The sequence below is a fragment of the Mchenga conophoros genome, linkage group LG16 (genome assembly GCF_057382185.1).
Source record: "Mchenga conophoros isolate Kocher_MC1m ecotype Shallow Benthic linkage group LG16, M_conophoros_male_GT1.1, whole genome shotgun sequence".
Classification (NCBI taxonomy): Eukaryota; Metazoa; Chordata; class Actinopteri; order Cichliformes; family Cichlidae; genus Mchenga; species Mchenga conophoros.
Window position 1 is genome coordinate 6,682,019 of NC_140541.1, and position 15,726 is coordinate 6,697,744.

Consider the following 15,726-nt stretch of genomic DNA (forward strand, 5'->3'; position numbering starts at 1 on the left):
AGTGCCATTTGTGGGAGCATTTCAAGTTGCTATACAACTATTATAGCCCATATTTTAATAATATGTATGCATTAAGTCCATAGTAACTACATTAATTGCAAAAAAGTGCAATAAACTACAAAAAAATTGAAAATCATTTTTGTTTTTTTTACATATATTTCTACTTGGAGAAATTTAAGAGGTTTATCCCTCAAAACTTTAAATACAAAAAAGTTGCAAAAAATAGTTTACAACAACAGGAAATTTATTTTGAGTGTCTTCATAGTTTTATTTTGGAGATACACCAATTTTTATATACTGCAGGAAAAACGAAAAAACAATCCTATGATGCAAATTTGCAAAGAAAACAGCATGTGCATCAAAATAAACTATTTCCAGCAGTGCAATTTGAGTTCTAAGCATCCCAGAAACTATTCAGAAAAGTCAAACATGACCAGTATAGGCTTTTAAGGCCTACAAGTAAAAAAAAAACTACATTTCCGCGAAAATGACGTCATTTCCGGTTTCGGGCAGGAAATGGCGGACATGCGATAATTCACGCTGACGTCTGTTTCACTGTGGGAAGTGTTATGAACAGCTGATCGGATCGGCAAAGCGTGTTTCTGGAATATTATGTTTTTGTTGCTGCAAGCGCTTTTTATGCAATTTTTGCAAAGCTTTATGTGGAAGGAAACCGTGACCGAGGACAAGCTGATGGCATAAGTTGTAAGTACAACTCCTCTGGTTTCATATGCAAAAAAAAACTATTGCGCTAGCTTACACGGCTCAGGGTTCTTCAGGGATTTAAAAATAGTTACACAAAACGGAGCGTGCTGCTCTGACCGGCTTTAAAGGGTTAACAATAACAATGTATTGAATAATGACTTTAAAAAATAATATAAAATAGTGTGCAACACCACTGAAGTTTTTTTTAACCTCTCTTTTCAACCAACGGCAGTCACTCTCCTCTCCAAATAACTTCTGCTTACCTTTCCGAGCTTCCCTCGGGTCCTCTTAATCAGCGGTCTCCAACCTTTTTTGCGCCACGGACCAGTTTATGCCCGACAATATTTTCACGGACCGGCCTTTAAGGTGTCGCGGATAAATGAGGGAGGGGCTAATAATCGGCTCAGTCATTTTTAATGATCGTTGAAAGCCCAGATCGTAATCGTGATTAAAATTCGATTAATTGAGCAGCCCTACTCCCAAGCTAGGCGAGTGGCTCCAGCAGATCCCGGGAACAACATCGGAGATCTCTGTACAGAAGAGCGCAGTCCTGGGAACAGCTAAGATACTGCGCAGGACCCTCAAGCTCACAGGCCTCTGGTAGAGGACCCGAGCTTGAAGGATAAACCGCCCGCAGGGGCGTGCTGGGTGTGTGTGTATATATATATATATATATATATATATATATATATATATATATATATATATATACCTTTTACCAGTAAATATTTCTATTTCCCTCAGGGGTTCATAAGTCTTTGTTACAGCTCTGGTACAGCTGTAAAATATGTGAGTACATGTGATTCTACAGCAGATCACTTCAAGCTCTGCAAAGAACCAAAATACCACCCATGTTCAGCAGCAGTATCTGAATGTGTGAATCCTTCTACTTCACTCCTCAGAGTCCTCTGTGGTCTGACTATGGGACCAATATTTTCTACATAGAATAGAAAAGCACTTGGCAGCTTATCCTGTAGGCCTGTTGAAGAAATGTTACAATCTCAACCTACATGTATGTGCTTGAGTGTGTGTGTGTGATACGGGGTATGAGTGCGGGCCGCAGGTGCCAGACAGGCTGTCGTTTCACACTCGTTTTCTGTAATTGGCCCAAGCCCCTCGTCTTCCTTCAATAGGACCCCCCTCAAATACACACACACACACACACACACACACACACACCATATCACGCACACAGTGTTAGAGGAATGAAGCAAGGCCAGCTTGGGCCTGACGCCACAGCAGCCATGACGCCAGCCAATTATAGCACGGCAAGGCAAGGATGCATGATAAAGTCACCTAGCAACTGAGAGAAAGAGAGAAGAGAGGAGGGGGGTAGTGGTGTGTCTGTGTGTGTGCGTGTCTGTGTGTGTGTGTGTGTGTGTGTGTGTGTGTGTGAAAGAAAGAGAGAGAGAAAAAGAGAGAGTGAGAGAGCGACTCGGAGAGAGATTAACAGGCATGGACAATCCACCAGCCACCAACCAATTATGGAAGAGTGTGATGCAGTTGCTTGGCAACCCAAACTGAATAAGCAAAAGGGAGAGAGTGAGAGAGAGAGACAGGTTGGAGTTTTGATTCTATGGGGATGTCGAGGGGTTACAGCAGGGCTTCTCCTGACTCCACATGAGGTTGTGGTGTCACCTCATGGGGGTGGAGGTGGGGGTGGGGGGAAGTGGAGGTCTCGACTTAAACCGGAGTGACCAGTGTTTTAACCTGCATGACAGAACACAGACAGAATACACCTCACATCACGTAATATTGAGTCACACAATACAAGCATCATCATTATGAGGTTATGCAGATTTCATTGAACATGCACCTCATGTCCATGGAAAGCTTCACAAATGTTAATGCGGTCCCACTGCTCTCGAATGCAGTGACTCAAGCAAGCTACAACAGTATGCTAAAGAAGTTTCCGAACCACACAGACCCGAGTGGAAAATAACGCCTCTCCTTCACTACATGAAACTGTAACCTACTGATTTGTTGTTGAGGAACTGCTGCATGTGACATAGGACTGTTGAGGAGTGTCTGACTCTGCATTTACACACTGTCACCTACACCCGCCTGTGATGAACTTGAAAATGTTGACAAGTTCAGGACCCAGTCTGGGTGAAACGTGGCCAGCCGAAGTGTCACCCTGGTTAATTTTGTTTTGTAAAAATAAAAAAACTGATGGAGGTGAATTTTTATTTTATTTAAACTTTTATTCTATTGCTTAATGTTTCCAAGAAATAACTAATTCTACAAACAACAAATAATCACAGGTAACTACATGCTTACCGAATCTTACGACATGAACTATACTATTGTACTATTTCAAAATAAAAAATGTTATCTTGGTAAAAATGCATAAAATTCTAATACTGTAAACAGTTCAGGATCACCACTATTGACACAGCTCACTTATAAAGGTATTTGTTGCATATTGTGGCTGGTGGTTGGTTGGCAGTGACATTCTGTGCTCTGGTTACACAGGTATAATAGAAAAGGTAAAATGCAATTTATATAATTCCTAATTTATTTACCATTCTATAATAATTGGTTATATACTCCCCCCCTTTTAAGGTTACATACCGACTTTACGTTTTTTTGTCGTTCTCCTCTCCTCCTCAGTAAAAATACTTCCAGGAGCTACTTTATTGCACACTGAGTTTATCTGTACACTTTATGGCTGTAACAAGGCTGCTATTCATTTGCTTCATTAACTATTTCTGTTGCTGCAGCTGCATCGCTCGGATACCGTGAAAGGTTCAGTTAGCGCAACATACCTGCTAACTTGCACTAAATCACTCACACTGAGTGAGGTGCTGCAGACTGCTGAGAAATTCATTTTCACTTTAACTACCATTTTCTTTTCTCTTCCTCTCTTGCTGAACTTATGTGGCCTGTGGCTGACAAACGGGCGTTTCTGCAGTTTGACTACATCACTGCTGTTTGCATCTCTATTTTATACAACAACAAAAAAAGACACCAGTGATATATGCTTACACTGGTTCAGCCAATGTATCTTTTATTACTTTGTTTAATCAAACAATGCATTAATAATTGTAACTAAATTAAGTTAGGAAGGATTTTGACTGATTGCCTGCAGAAGCTAGGCATAAGATGATAATGACAATCAGCATTCCAGCGAGCTGCAAAGTGATGCATGCAAATCCTCATATTTTATTGCTCTTATGTATTTATTCATTTACTTTTTTGGCTGTAGAACAAAACTCCTCCACACTGAGCTCGTGCTCATTCAAAAATGTGCAGCAAAGACTTTTGAAAGGCAAAGCCTCTTTCCAAAACTGGCCAACTATCCCGCTAACTTGGCTGCCAAATATGTAGTTAAGTATATTGTGTTGAAGCGCAAAGTGATACAATTAGCTGTGTACTGCTTTTAAAGATCCAACCACATCCAAGAAACTGAAAAGTAAAACAGTGGAGAACTAGACAAACCCTGGCTGCGACTCAGAACAGCGCCGGCTGGGCACTTTAGAGATTAAGTGAATTCATTTGCGTCTATCCGTTGCATCTATTAATGTTTCTGTTCACCCCTAATTGAACATTTCCGTATAAGAAAGGAAAAAAAGGAGAAATTGTTTTCAGTATGAACGCTTTAATACGTTTTCTACAAAAAAAGGAAATGAAGCACACGTGCAGCATAGCCGCTGACAGACCTCAATATAATGATGTTTCTAATGGCCTCTGGTGTGCACTATGTGACAGTAAGTGTATTGACACTGTGCAGGCTTTCTACTGCTGCTCCTCCCTGTAGTTTCTGCTATGCTAATCCCTCCCTACATGTATGTTCAATGATTTATGGTTATAATAACCCAAAAAGAGGATTAAGCTAATTAAACCACAGCACTGCGCTTGTAATGAACACATCGGGAGGGAATACACCACCCCCACATTTATGCCACACACACGCGCGCGCACACACACATACAGAGTGTGGAAGCTACTGTGTCTTCAGGGTGTCCTCTTCGTCTTTTTTCCCCACAGTGAAGGATTCTGCCTTTAAAAGCTCATCGTTGGTTAGCATGACTCGTCTGTGGAATAATCAGAAGATTAAAGATACCCGAGCTCGCGTCAGGGCACCAGAAAACTAGCAGCTCCACTCTGGATTAGCTACAATAAAGCTACAGTGGTGGGTTCCCCCAGCTATGCCAGGTGCTGCCCTGGAATGTAATGCTATACTTAAAGCCATGCAATGGTTGCTGGGGATCATATAAGCCTGTAACATGCTGGATTTATGATGCCAAAGTTGCCGGTATTAATACAGATGAGGTCTTCAGGCTACGTACTGTGATCCTGGTGAAACTGCTAACACTGTATGATGACAACTGGAGGACATAAACCGCTACAGTAAATGATGGTGTGGTTAAAGCTAAAGTTGAATAATGCTACCTTCAGGTGGTACAAATCTGCACATCCCCTATGCTGCAGATAAATGATGGGTTCAGCCCGAGTCACTCAGGCAGAAGTTTTTAAATCCAGGAGGCTTTTTTTTGTTACCTCGAAACTGATGAGTGGATTTGTCAGAATGTGAAAATCAACTGTGCACTAGTTCCTGTCACTAAAACTAGAGATACACTATGCTGCCAAAAGTATTCACTCACCCATCCAAATCATTGAATTCATGTGTTCCAATTACTTCCCTGACCGGAGGTGTATAAAATCAAGCAACTGGGCATGCAGACCGCTTTTCCAAACATTTCTGAAAGAATGGGGGGCTCTCAGGAGCGCCAGCAACTCCGCCATGAAGTGTTCGGCCATGTAAAATCACAGAGTGGGGTTAGTGGATGCTGAGGTGCGGAGAGTTTTGTTGAATGGGTTTCTACCCTGGAGTTTAATGATCCAGTTATGAGTCAGGTATTTATAAGCCATAAATACCATATTTCGGTTATTTATCTGTCATTTGTTATGACTAATGATAAATGTCTTGGTAAAATCTTTTAAATCTGAATAACCTTCAGAAACATGGATCTGCTTCTCTGTCATAATTTACTTTGTGACCTATACAGATGGATTATTACAGAGTAAAATACAAGGAATATAAAGTTTATTCATCTTAGGCTACATCAGTCAAATCCATCTTTGATTATGAGTCTACTTCAACAAGCCAAAGCCTGTCTCCTCATGCTTTCACTACAGAAAACTCGCAGCTCCCTGCCCCTTCCTGGTCGCATTAGCCGGCATGTGTTCTGTTTGAGGGTCACAGATGGGGCAGCTGCAGTAAGCAGCTAAAGCTGCACGTCAGACCCAGTTGGACACGGCTGAATTCGCAAAGTAATTTACTACCAGTCTATCAATCATCAGGCAATTACTGAGGCAGGGCCTTTCTGGCACTGAGGTGATATCAAGAAGCAAATGAATAATTCTGGAGGATCATCTGAGAAGCACAAGAAGAAGAAAAGAGCTTTTAATCTCTTTTAAAAATCCATCAGATGTTTTCTTTGCAGATTTCTGCGGAAACTCAACCAAATCATAGTGTGAAACATCATAAAACAGCACGCTAAGCTGTACTCAAAGCTTCCAGCTCCAGGCTAGAGTCTTTAATTCAAAATCAGAAGCTTCTAACCCGCAGACATCATCAGACAACACCTCTTCCCTCCTTGCCAGTCAGAGTTGTACTTTTCTTCCGCTTCACTAACTGAGGGCAGTTAAACAGTCAGGCACGTTTGTCCGAAACTTCTTAGTTGCCACGTCTGTGTGCTGCACTAAAATCATGGGGAGCATTTCACAGTGACAACTTTGAGCCCACTCTGTGCACTGATCAAAATGTTTTCAGTGTTGTGTTTTACAAGTTCTTGCATGCTTTCAAACTGCAGGAAAAAACGCCACGTGGAAAACTTTAAGTTCATCAGAAACACTAGTGGCATCGTGAATTTAATTCCTGGGAATGCAATTAAGGTTTTACCTGTGTGGGTCCTCTGATGTGCCTTCAGGTGGGAGCTCTTGGTGTAAACCTTCCTGCAACCATTAAACTGGCACCGGTGGACTCTCTTCTTGTTCTCTGGTATGTCTCCTGCCAGACTTCCCACCCCTCCCTGCTCGCTGTCACTGAGGGCTCCTCCTCGGCCTGGTGGGGATGGTAACGCTCGCGCTGCTACCAGCTTAGCCGCCCCTAATCCCACCTTCTTTGCCACCAGTTTGAGCGTTAATGTGCCGTCTGCTGTTGCAGTGAGCGTCTGTGTGGGCTTAATAAGGTGTCGGCCAAGCTCCGGTGATGATGGCGGTGTTAGGGAAGTGACAGCGGCACTAAGCTGAGCTGCACTGACTCCTCCGAGGACTTGCTCCTTGCCTGTGAGGGTTTCAGGCCCAGCTGATGTCTGGTTCTTGTTGGGATTGGGAACGTGTAGAATTTTGGCCTGCACCTTGGGGAGGGTCACAAGTAGCGAAGGTGGACTGGGCTGGTCAGGGAGGCTGGGAAGGAGGGGGTCCATCAGGTCTTCATCACTGTCACCCCCCTGCATAAACGCTGGCGTTAAGAGGCAGTCCAGCTCATCGTCAAAGAGCTCTGAGAGTCGCTTGGGCTCGGTCTGTAGATACCGCTCCAACTCTAGACACGTCTGCAAGAGAAGCACAAACCGAGGGTCAATATTTGTGTACCTTTAAAAAGAACAGTTGGCTATCACAGTTTATCCAGGATTATAACACAAGCTTCCTATTTTACAAACGCTCTTTAAACGACTGTAACTGTTACCGTTAGTGCTAAAACTCAAAGGGTTTTGGAAAGAAGAGAGGAGCTTTACGGAGGTTCACGGTGTACCAAAGCAACACAGGGACAAGCAGACAGAAAAATCAGCCCCTCCGAGGTGCGCTTCACATGACTGTGACTCCTCAATCACTCTGGGCAAGAAATTCAAATGCTTTCCTAAAGATGAAAAATCATAAATAAGTCCTGCTGACCTCTATGACACTTGTGTGATTAAGAGTTTAAAAAAGTAAATTTTCTCGTGTCCACAACTGACCACCTTGAGATTTTTGCCTATCCTGGTACTTTTACTGCTGACATAAAGTAAGGACAGTTATTGTTTTCATGCATGAAAAAGTTTGGCATCAAATATTTGAACAAACAGCCAACGCACTGCCTGGTGTGATTTTTTTTGTTTGTTTTTTTGTACATTGCTATACTCAGTACGTTTCTCCAAACTGCAGACATTTCAGAGACCTTGTTTACCAGTCTGTTTAAGTTCAGGTACCTGCTGTAGGCTTAATATTTCTCTGCAGCTGTTGACCATGTTACCTGGCACACGGCCGTCCTGAGAGAGGAGGGATTTAGCCTGTGATTGATTGCTGCTGCCCGGCCAAGCTCTCTGGAGCCCTGAACTGTGGAAGCCTTTCCTGTTCCCACCCCCGCTCACCCAAATCAACCAACCATGGACGTTATATCGCAAGACAGGGAAAAGAAGGGAAGTCAGATGACAAGAGGACAAGTCCAAGAATGACACAGAGGAAGTAATGGAGACAAGGAGGGGAAAAAATAAGGAAAAATAAGCGAGTGATCCTAAAATTCTTTATTTATCAAGCAACAACAGAGACATCTGCACTTTTTTTAAAACCACTGTTCACTTGCTGTTGGCAGCATCACCACAGTTGTTGGTCTGCCAGCCTTCAGTGCCTCGGTCAAGGGCACCTGCCACATTATCTCAAGGGATCTGAGCCAAAAACCTTCCAGTCACTAACCTACTTTTACTACTGCGAGGCTGCACTTCTCCTTTGAAAACTTTTATGCTTTCTGTGATTCTTGTTTTGTCTCTGCTAAAAATCTACCTACTGCACTTTTCAGGTCTCAGAGAAGCTGTTCGATTGATCTTGTTGTTGCTTTGAACGTTCCGACCCACAACACAGCTTACTGCCGAAATCCCGCCTGCATGTTCAGGCATGAAAAAAAAGACATGTGTACCACCTATAGAGGTGCATGATCTAAAGAGATACAAGTAAAGCTCACACACCTGCTAATATGGGGGTTAGCTAAAAAAAACAGCCTTCATTAAAGAGTAAAAAGAGGGTAAAAGGAGAAACACTGAGAAGTACATGTTACTGAATACAGAAACGGATACAAACCAGATGTTAGACCACAGGAGTTCAAAGCAGCAGCTACATTTTTATGATGTCTTATCATATTCTTTCATGTTTACAATAATAAGGCACTTTTGGTTTGGAAATGTGATCCTGAAAATACTTAAGGATGGATTTCGTGACTGCTCAAAGTCAAATCTGATCCTGTTTTCATGAGCAAATGTTTTTGCTCTCTGTATTTTACTTTTTCATATTGGTGACACATCTTTCAATGCGCAACTTTAAACAACAGAAGCTAATTTGGACTAAATTGTAGCTTCCCTTCAGCTCAGACTCAATCATACTGCGGTAACAAGCAGTAAATTAACTAAATTAAATTAATGTGCATAATTTTGGAGGCACTGAGGACTTTTATTCTCTATAAAGACCTTTGACATGAGGGGTTTGCATTTGCATGTCATGAGTTTGCTTTTCTTTTAGTCTTTCCATCTTTGTCTCTATTCTTTAACTTCTATTGGAATGATTTTCCTCATAACGGTGAAAAGTTTACGAACACCATCCACAAAATGGGACGCTTATCTCGGAAACAGTAAACACTGGATGCCCGGACGCTGGTATATGTAGAAGACCAGACTGTGATATGATAAATGCAGCTACTTTTGTATCTCATCACAATGTGTTTCATAGAAAATACAGTTGGAAAACCTGGCTTCAAACCATGTAGTAGACAGAAATATGTTTTCAATGTCTGTGTTGCTGTTCGGTCTCACAGGAACTAAACAAAATGTTTTGATCTTTTTTCTTTATGTCAAAAGTCCCCCACTCTGTCCACTCAGCACTTTCTGAAAGCTACCTGGCTGTGGCACTGTCTGTCCTGCTGCATGATGCATTTAATGTCTCCTCTTGGAAAATGAATTTCCTGCGTTTGGCCAACGGCCTTTGGCAGCCTCAAAGTTCTCATCCTGATCCTCTGGCTCCTTCCACCTCTGTCATTGAAGCAAATTACAGCTACTAGATAAATGTGTGTGTGTGTGTGTGTGTGTTTTAGCTGCAGCTGGTTGACTCCGTCCATTCAGACGGGCCGGCTCTGGAGCTTTACTTCGCTCAGCCTGAGTGATGAGACAAACCAACACATTTAGTCACAACATCTGTTGAGTGGTGATAAGCTGAACTTCCTCTCCGTCTTTCCTTTCCCTTTTTTTCCTTCTGTTTAAAAGAATGCCCTTTCCCCCCTTAAGGATGCACATTTGCATCTGAATAAAAATCAAAGATATTTCTTAGGGGGTGGGGTTGGGGGGGGGGGGGGGGGCTTCCATAAAGAAACTTGAAAATGATAAGCATGTTTGTACCGACATCCTGCAACAATGACTTTTGTAAAGCTACCAGTGCTGCAAGGAAAAAACCTTCTTGTTAGCCTTTTGTCCAGACAGTTGCTTTGTTTTGTTAGCGTTTGTGTTCAACTCATTCATTGCTGTGTGCAACACAACAGAGCAGGGCACGCTAAAGGGTCTGTTATATCTCCGTTTAAAGATTAGGTACCGCTAATGGATCAGGAAGCAAATCGAAACTCAGGCTGCCAACTGTTTTATGGTGAGATAAAAGAGCCTCATGCTTGGATATTGGAATAATGATTACAACGATAGGAAGCGCTACAAGAAAAAAATAATGAAATGACACATTAGTCACCTTCAATGATTTGAAACTTAATGGAAGAGGTTATTTGAGATGGCTTTGGATCTTTGAGAAAGGATTTAATTTTTCAATTTCTAAATAAAGACCAAACCAATAAATGTGGTAATTTAAACTTAATTTACCATTCTTGTTTTTTGTTGTTCTGATTGGATTCTGATTGAATTTAGTTGCTGAGATTTTAAGTTTTACAACAGAATCTGGCAGGTGCTGGAGAACTTGGTGCAATCCTGGTTTAATCCTAATCCTGGCATGAGCAACTGGAAGAAACAATGACTTACTTTCAACAGTATGAAATGAGTTTAGAAATGCTTAAAAAAACCTTTTCCCTCCATCTCCACATGGATTTGACAAATGTGACAACGCAGCATGTGATAAAAACTGAATGGAGAGAGAATATTTTCATATTTTCATGACAGGTCCTACTTTTTAACCTTTTTTTCTGTGCTTTTGCTTCTTTATTAAAAACAAGTCTGTCTGAGTTGATTTTAATAACATTTTATAACTCAACGGGCTTAAGACGATATCGAGTTGTAAAGGTCATCTAAATGAGGAGCTCTGAATTTATGGGCTTCTTTGTTTGTGTGTTTGTTAATATTATTGGAGATTATGCCTTCATCCTGAGGGATTAGGCTCTTAAAGCTTGCAGAGTACATGCAAAGTATTACTAGAGATAAAAAGAAAAGTTTTGCAAGATTTTCACTAAAACACTGTTATCCTCTCCGGGTCTCAGCAGAATAAAGTTTGGCTGCTGTACTGTATGTGTTACATACATAATTCATCATCCTGGAACACAGCCGCCGAGCCATTAATATTAGCTTGCTTTGATACTGTAAATACAGCCTCTGTCAGTGATTTCTGAGAGCATGCTGTACTATTGTTTTATCTTGGACTAGAAATCAAAAATAGAAAGGTCTGCTTGTCTCCTGGTGGGGGCTGGACCGATGCTGACGATAGTGGGAGGTGGGTGGGGAGGACAGAGGGTAGAGGGAGCCCGAGGCTGTGCAAGAAGAGCGAGCGGCAATCAAACCCACGGCCAGCATTGAACGCGCCGCCTCTGACATCACACACATGACCTTCTCCTTCATCTGTCTCTCCTACACACCATGAATATCAGGTAACAATGACATGTTGGGCCTGCAGCATATTAGTGTGTGTGTGTGTGTGTGTGTGTGTGTGTGTGTGTGTGTGTGTATGACTGTGGATGCTGGCTAACAGCTCAGACTGATAGCATGTGCAGGGCTCACCTCCTGTTTCCCTGCTTAGTCCCACACCATATGGAGAAAGGTCACATCGAATAACACATACAAACACACACACACACATAGACACACACAGACACACACAAGCACAGCGTGGATTTTACAACGAAACTCTCCTTGTTGAATCATCAGTGCAAACAATGCAACACGGAGCAGAAGAAAATCTCGTTTACTGAGAAAAAAGGTTAAAAACAAGCAAACCTTTGCAGGACAAAACCAAAAAAACTCACTGTAGGATGGAGTTTCGGATCAGCAGCTAACATCCAGAAAAAATGAGCAGATGAATGAGAAACAAAGGTATTTTGACTTGCGAGCAGTTATTCCATTAAGATGCACGATACACGTCAAATTGCTTTACTTAAGTACAGCTGCAAGCAGCAAGGGCTTTGCAAACAAGTACGACAGGTAATAAACGTCACTGTAAATGTGCTAATGTGACAGCAGAGCTACAGGTTGGCTTCTTATCATTAGCAAAGGAGCCTCAATAATTTACAAACATTGTTGAATGATTCAGGATCGTCAGGTATTTCTGTGAATTTGGAAGAAATACTTCCAGAAGCAGCAGCTCTGCTGTTCATTTTGCTTTTTTTAGTGTTCCTTCATTGAAGTAAATGAAGAAAGATTCAAAGTAGTCAAGTCAAACGAGGTTAGGGGCAAATATGGGGGGCGCCGCTGCCGTGAGCACGGACCAATTTATTTGAAAGCCATTCCGAGATTCTACAATTTATTTATCTGTAAAATCAACTGCAGTGCATTGGAGTGAGATCAGCAAGTGGATGTGCTCCATGTGATCGAATGAAACAAAAACAATCAGGAAAAAAATAAAAATTCAATCTTTGTCCCCCTTGAATCCTCTATTTTCCCTTTGTATCTGAGTGCCTGATTGAACATCTCTTCTAAAAAAGCTAGCACTAATATGCAGGTCCTGCCTCTGTGTGTGTCCTCAGCCTGCTGAGGTCCATTAATAATGAATGCAGAAAGCAGAGGGCTTTGGATGGAAGCGCTAAGAGCTTTTGACAGACAAAGGATCATCGAGGACGCAGCTCAACAAACAGACTAAAGTGGATTCAGCAGGAGATGCTCCGTCTGTGTTTACATGCGCACGGTTATCTGACTATTACCAACATTTCCATTAGGACAATGGCGAGATGCAGCCATTTATGTTATTCTGTAAAGTGATACTTCCAACAACGATCTGCCTCGCATGTGGTCAATGGCTGACTGAACGCCACGACAAATACGAAAGGCTCTTTGCCCTGCGAGGCTTTAGATTTCATAAAGCACTGAAACTGATTAAGATACACAACATGTACCAACCAGTCATTAACTAGTTGGTGGGTGACACGACCACACAATCTTTTACACACTCTATCATCTATTAGTCGAGTCAAGTGAAGCATCGTTTTGCAAATTCTCAAATCTGCCCGGTTTATTTTCCAAACAAATTTTTTGATGGAGCAGTAGAGAGCAAAGAGGGCATGATGTGACCATTATTATCACGGATGTCAGCAGGCGACACACACACACACACACGCTATACAAGGAATCTCAGTTAAAAGCTCTTAAGGCAAAGCAGGGGCACTAAAAACACAAAGGGTTTGACAGCAGTCTCCTTAAAGCTCAGACTTACAGCAATAACAACCGAACTCTTAAAAAACCCTTGTATTTTTTTATTTCTTTTTTGGTCCCATTGTGAGGGTAAAGACATCTGTCTAATGACAGACAGAATGCAGAGCAGCAGCTCAGTCAGCAGGGGATCAACATGCTGCGAATCACATGACGCGAATGTGGAGGTTAGGTAAAAAAATTTAAAAAACAACAACAAAAAACAGCCTTTTTGTCAAAGAGAGGCATTACTGCTTGTGATAAGCTGAGTAGCCATATTAGTTGTCCACATTCCAGCTCCTGCACCGTGTCCATACCTGATGGATTCACCAGTGAAACGTGGATCTTGTATTTGCTTGTAGCTCTTACATCCTTACACACAAATTCCCAGTTAAACACAATGATATAAAACATGTTGAGTATAGCCAATATATCCACTCCAAATGTCTGCTTCAGGTACGTGAATGCAAAGCAACCACCTGGGTGATGTGATCATTTTAAAGTTTGCTGTGTTTTCTTTTTTTAATGCTTCTGGTTCAAAAGAACCCAGGGTTTGCATGATTGTTCTCGCCTCAGTCTCAGTATAGCCCAGTGTTTTCTGTGCTTCCTCACATTAGTCACCATAAATATAGTGGTGCGACAGCTACCCTTGTGCAAACCTCCCCACAGACTGTTACTGCCGCTCCGGATTGTGGAATCAGTTTCCTCTCATGTTGCTGTAAAACACTTTCTCCGGTCTGATCCTTTCAGTTGGTTCCTGTCTCTCTTTATCTGCGCGTGTATTCCAATATGTTTATTCCCCTCCACATTATACAGCTTTTGGCTTCAATTTATGTTTTTCTCTTTACTTTCTCATACAAAGAGGTCCTAATTAAAGTGCTTTGGCTCCCATAAACTGCTCTTTGAAGCGTTACCTCTTGATGGATCTCGGTCTCTCCACGCAGCGGGCTCTGATGGCTAATTAGCCACTCAAAAGAAAAGGCAAAAAGAGGCTCTTTATTCAGTTAATTTGCTGATGTGACTGTGTACACAGAGGATGTGCATGTTTGTGAGAGTGAGAGGAGCATAATGACTTTTAACTGATGTGTGTGAATATGAGACGCCTCGTGCTTGAGAGTGCTTGTGCGCAATATCAAAGCTTCAGTGTCGGCAGAGTAGATGCGTGCTTGATGTTTCGTTGAAGACTGAAGCCGAGCTTGTGCGATGTGACGCTCGTTCAGCTGTGTCTGCACGGAGTTACGGTTTATAACTAGGCGATGGTGGTGATGTGGCCAAAAAAGATCATCCAACAACCTTCCAGAATCATTTCTTTTAATTTAGTGTGGCAATTTAGTAAATCTTTAATCTTAAAAATGTGAAACTTCGACAAGGAGTCTAAGATTGTTGAACGAGGAGCATTACTACCCAGGTGAGGGGGAGAACGGCGAGGGATGGAACAGCTTGACTTTTCAAGCTATTTTCCTCACGCTACAGTTACGATGTGCATCTGAACACCTAAAACAGCTATTTTATTTTATTTATGTAGCGCCAAATCACAACAACAGTCAGCTCAAGGTCCTTTAGGTTGTAAAGAGCCTACGGCGAAACTCCCAACAAGCATGGCAAGCAAGCTCTTGGTGACAATGGGAATGAAAAACTCCCCTTTAACAGGATGAAACCTCAGGCAGAATCAGGCCCAGAGGTCAGCCATCTGCCGTGACTGGTTTTGGTTATTTCTATGCTAATCATGCAGCTAATAAAAGTCTCCAAATAAATAAATAAATCAAATACGTGGACACCTGAACATCCCACATAAGTGGCCATAGATGTAATTACAATGCCATGCATATTCACGTGCTACTGTAACAGCCAAAACTCTTCTAGGTTCACTCCTGCCACATGATTTCTGAGCCTGGCTCTGCAAATTTGATCCCATTCAGTTACAAGAGCATTAGCGAGGTCCAACACTGATGCTGGGAGATAAGGCCTGGCTCACAGTCAGTGTCACAGATGTAGCTGAGGTCAGGATAGCACAACATCTGCTGGCATGCCACTTTGTACTGTTTGATTTTATAATTTTATAATTTCCTAAAAAAAAAAAAACCCAGACTAAATCTATATGAGCAGAGGTGGTCAAAACCATTGCAAACCACTGCGCTACGAAGTGTAACACAGCAGCATAAATAATGCAGTCTGCACCTCAGCACGCACACAGACAGCTGCCATTTTGGAGACACCAGTTTCCTCATGCCTGCACTGCACTGGCCAGCTGCAGTAATGAGCCAAAACTGCTGGATGGTGACCATTCCCACACGCCTCTGCTTCCAATAACAACACTGCAACTGTTTCCAATAGCAGTGAAGCCTCATTGACCAGGTCGCCGTTCTGACATATCTCATGTGCGCCGCAGAGGTAAAATATTAGAACACAAAAGCCATCTGACTTTTAAGAAGTCTTACAAAAACCTGAAGTC

General features: G+C 42.1%; 1 protein-coding gene across 1 annotated transcript in view; it reads right to left on the minus strand.

The window, feature by feature from the left end:
- klf7b (Kruppel like factor 7b) overlaps positions 1-15,726 on the minus strand; it is a 70,688-nt gene that overhangs the window by 22,830 nt on the left and 32,132 nt on the right. Inside the window, exon 2 of the mRNA XM_085248805.1 lies at positions 6,614-7,265. Coding sequence (XP_085104931.1) covers positions 6,614-7,265 — 652 coding nt within the window. The remainder of the gene's footprint in view (positions 1-6,613; positions 7,266-15,726) is intronic.